At 36.4% G+C, this 4,760-nt stretch overlaps 1 protein-coding gene across 1 annotated transcript in view; it reads left to right on the top strand.

Annotated features, from left to right (window-relative positions):
* Positions 1–4,760, top strand: part of LOC107031306 (ATP-dependent zinc metalloprotease FTSH 10, mitochondrial-like) — a 9,321-nt gene that overhangs the window by 1,751 nt on the left and 2,810 nt on the right. Inside the window, exons 5-7 of the mRNA XM_015232630.2 lie at positions 912–1,397; positions 1,540–2,307; positions 3,626–3,853. Coding sequence (XP_015088116.1) covers positions 912–1,397; positions 1,540–2,307; positions 3,626–3,853 — 1,482 coding nt within the window. The remainder of the gene's footprint in view (positions 1–911; positions 1,398–1,539; positions 2,308–3,625; positions 3,854–4,760) is intronic.

Here is a 4,760-nt window from a genome sequence, read left to right as displayed (position 1 = left end):
ATATATATATATTCCCCTTTTATGACTATAGAACCTTTGCAGTTAAAATTTTCACAGTTAATATGATTTTTCTTTTTTAATTTGATGAGTCGTAATGGAAAATGATTAGGAATGGACAACTTTGTTAGGTTGAGTCATTACATGGGATCATTTGCTTGTAGATAGCGGATAGTAATATTGGGTGTGGTAACCTTTTCTAGATATTGGATTGTTGGTCTAATTGTTAAAAGGAAAACATTTCCAGTTTGCAATTGTTACATTTATATGTTGTAGTACTATTTGGAGAGTGAAAGGTTATTCTCATTGACCATACTTTTTCCTAATACTTCCAAAATATTTGAATGACTTACTATTGTGATTTATAGTACTTTTTATTTGCTTCTAATATGTAAAAAAAATTGAAAAAGAAAAATTCTATGTCCGAATACAACAACGAGCATTAGCTAGTTTGATCCTCGTCCTCCAAATCAAGCTACATAAATTGAAATGGAAGGAGTAACATTTATTGAAGACGTGATCATGTTTTCCATTATGGTCTTTTTGGTAATATAAAAACTTGGGTTCTTATATGATACATAGGCTTTATGTTCCTATTTCATATACTATCTGTTTTTTATGTTAGCAAATCCAAATTTGGTTGTTGTCTAGCGTAGAGCTTATAACACTTCTTTTGCTGATATGTTCTTGCTCAAACATATGTTTTGATGAAGTCTCTCTCTTAGTGTAACGATATAAATGTGAATTTATGAAACCATCCGACTTTTATATATATGTATTGTTTAACTGATGAGATAAATAAAACTGGTGCGAATATAATTAAAGGGGCAGGTCTCTTATCTTCAGTTATTGTTGTCTTCTGTAACTTGCTTCTCTTTCTTCTCACAGCAACTTTCCTAAATGTACATTTTCAGATTAGCTTCCAAGAGTTCAAAAACAAGCTACTTGAAGCTGGTCTTGTTGATAGGATTGTTGTTACTAACAAATCTGTAGCCAAAGTTTATGTGAGAAGCTCTGCACCTGGTCCTGATCAAATTGGTGACGACGCTGTTCAAGGTCCTGTAGCTGGTCGAAATGATAGAAGAAATACGAGCCTGTACAAATATTACTTTAACATTGGGAGTGTCGAGTCATTCGAGGAGAAGCTTGAAGAAGCACAGGAGGCATTAAGAATAGATCCTCATAATTATGTTCCAGTTACATATGTTGATGAACTGAATTGGTTCCAAGAAGTGATGAGGTTTGGTCCAACAGTGTTGCTTCTTGCTGTCCTTTATTTTATGGGACGTAGAGTGCAGGGTGGGATGGGTGTTGGAGGCCCTGGTGGAAAAGGTGGTCGTGGAATATTTAACATTGGCAAAGCGCATTTCACAAAGATGGATAAAAATGCCAAGAATAAGGTGAGTCTAAGTTTCTAACCATGCACATTTCAAACTTGGTGCAGATTCAGAAGTATTGATGGTGTTTTTAAACTCTATATCTACATGCCATGATATTTCATGATTAATTCTTGGAAAGTCTGTTGACACGTCTTTGGTACAGGTCTTCTTTAAAGATGTGGCTGGATGTGACGAGGCAAAGCAAGAAATCATGGAGTTCGTCCACTTCCTTAAAAACCCGAAGAAATATGAGCTGTTGGGAGCCAAAATTCCGAAGGGTGCTCTTCTAGTTGGTCCTCCTGGGACTGGGAAGACACTTCTGGCCAAAGCTACAGCAGGAGAGTCTGGTGTACCTTTTCTCTCTATTTCTGGATCAGATTTTATGGAGATGTTTGTTGGCGTTGGACCAGCCAGAGTTAGGAGCTTATTTCAGGAGGCAAGGCAGTGTGCACCTAGTATAATTTTCATTGATGAGATTGATGCCATTGGTCGAGCAAGAGGAAGAGGTGGCTTTTCAGGAGGACATGATGAACGTGAAAGCACTTTAAATCAACTGCTTGTTGAAATGGACGGTTTTGCCACCACATCTGGCGTGGTTATACTTGCTGGCACAAATAGACCTGATATATTAGACAAAGCCTTGTTAAGACCCGGTCGATTTGATCGTCAAATTACCATAGACAAACCAGACATAAAAGGCCGTGATCAGATATTCAGGATTTATTTGAGCAAGTTGAAACTTGACCACGAGGCATCCTTTTATTCACAGAGGCTTGCTGCTCTAACACCAGGATTTGCTGGAGCAGACATTGCAAATGTTTGTAATGAAGCTGCTTTAATTGCAGCAAGGAATGAGAGCACAATAATTACAATGCAACATTTTGAGTCAGCCATAGATAGGGTAATTGGTGGTCTTGAGAAGAAGAATAAGGTATCCAATCCTCAGCTTTTCCCTTTCATTATCTACTTTTCATTGATATGTAGCACATTTTCAATACTAGACATTTCATATAATGGCTTTGTTCTGGATCTTGGTTATGGAATACATTGTTTCCAGCTTGAAATGTTTAGATTTATGCAACTCATCGCCGAAATAAAAAGGAAGAGAGAACTGCTTGGATTTACATATGCTTACTTTTTATTGAATTTAAAATGAGAAGAATATCTGGGGATATTATGTGATTTACTAATATCTTAATCTTAGTGCCTCTCCCATGACTTTTCAGACCAACCAACCCGGATCTACCACTCAGTTGCTACTGGAAAACATATATAATTGTGATTAGGGCATTATCAGAGGATGTTTTTATTACTTTCTTTGAAGGAAGTGGTATTATGATATAAAAATCCTACAAGTGTTTGAGCTGATTATAAATATGGAATTTCTCTGTTTTCTTTATTACTAGGCAAGTATGTCTTATGCTTCTCTTCCTCTCCTTTTTTTTGTGTGGGTGAGGTGGGGGTTGGTTGGAAGTTTATGAAAATTCAATGAAGTATTTAACCTGATAAAAAATGATGTTGTAATTGTCAAGAAACTTATGATCATTGGGTGCAAAATACTCTTCTAAAGGCCAGGCCTGAAACTCCTTGTAGCAGGTAGAAAATTTAGTTTCTTTTTGGTGGGAAGGATCCAATATATATCCATTCAGTATAGTAAGACTAGCCGCTTTTATTACTGTGTCCCAAGTCAGTTACAACTGGAGTGACCATTTGTTGAATATCCTGTCAGCCAAATTCTTTTGGCAGGCATCATAGATCCGAAGATATTCAATGTAAGAACTCTTCCCTTAAGGGTTTGAGTTGGAAGCTGTGGTGACTGTTTGGTCCTTCACTGCTACATCCAGGGATATCCATAATGTTTTCTCGGAGAGTTTTGTTTTGGTTATTGAGCACTTTTTATTTGTTCAAGAAATAACATTATGGAGAGTATTGGTATGCTCCACTTCAACACCATTATAACTGCTTCTTATTGACTTGATATGAGTACGGAACCAACATGGCATGGAGAGGGTGGTAGGTAAAATAAAGATTGACCTTTCTGTACATTGTAGTCCATTTTATTTTCTCTCTCTCTTTTTCTCAGTTTCATTAAAAAAGAAATTTGGGTGGACGCTCACTTTGGGGAAGTATGATGTGGCTAGTGTTAGAATTTTCTGGTCCAAGGTTGGGTTGTGAAGTTTGAAGGGTAAATAATTCCTTTTGTTTCGGAATACATCACATCTCAAAGCTTTCCTGTGTGCTTTCTGCAGGTCATAAGCAAGCTAGAGAGGCGGACAGTTGCCTACCATGAATCTGGTCATGCTGTTGCTGGATGGTTTTTGGAACATGCAGAACCATTACTAAAAGTGACAATTGTTCCTCGGGGTACAGCAGCCTTGGGATTTGCTCAGTATGTTCCTAATGAAAATCTTCTAATGACTAAGGAACAGCTGTTTGATGTGACATGCATGACTCTTGGAGGTCGAGCTGCTGAGCAGGTGAATATATAGGGAAAACAAATATTATCTTGCTTTCATATTTTTCCCTGTAGATGGACTTATAACTTGTTTGGCCAAACTTCTAAAAATCAGCTTATTTTGGGAAGTGTTTTCTTCAGAAGTGCTTCTAAAAAAAGTACTTTTGGTAAAAATCAGTTTGTGTTTGACCAATAGATTTAAAAACACTTTTGAGCAACAATTAGAGTTTGAGAAAACTTGCTTGGAAGTGTTTTTCTTAAAAGTACTTTTCGAAAAAAGTGATTTTGGAGAAAAACTACACAGTTTTTTAGCCTATGGCCTTGTGAAAAACAACTTATGCTACTTTTCAGAAGCACTTATTTTTTCCCAAGAGCTTGGCCAAACACCTCACTTTTTTTTCTATCTAAAATAAGCACTTTTGACACTTCCCAAAAGCTTGGCCAAACAGGCTATTGGGCACCTTAGTTCAACAGGTGTCATCCAACACTGCTTCGTCGAAAAATATTACCACCTAAATACCTACATAAATAATATGCTAAACAAAAATAATATTGATGACTTTACTTAAGAACCTGTTTCTCTAGGCTACTGGCCGAGCACTTTATTTCTGGAAGCTAGGTCTAGGTCCGAGTGCAACCCCGACACCTCATTGTGTAAGATTTTTGGGCATCTGTATCTGTATTAAAGAGAAGAATAAAATAAAGGTTGTGTGGTTTCAAACCAGTGAATCTCTGGAGCAAAAATAACCTAAACTACTGAGCAGAAGCTCCTCCCAATATAGAAAAACAGCAATTTAGTATTTTCAGGAGTTGTGATGAGAAATAGAAAAATAAAATTCTGTTGAGGTGGTAATAGGTGCTTGAATTGTGTTCATTAATATGATCTGAATCTTTTTTTAATTTTTTTATTATATATATATATATATATA

Source organism: Solanum pennellii, chromosome 9, assembly GCF_001406875.1.
Source record: "Solanum pennellii chromosome 9, SPENNV200".
Lineage (NCBI taxonomy): Eukaryota > Viridiplantae > Streptophyta > Magnoliopsida > Solanales > Solanaceae > Solanum > Solanum pennellii.
This window is presented reverse-complemented; position numbering and strand designations above follow the sequence as displayed.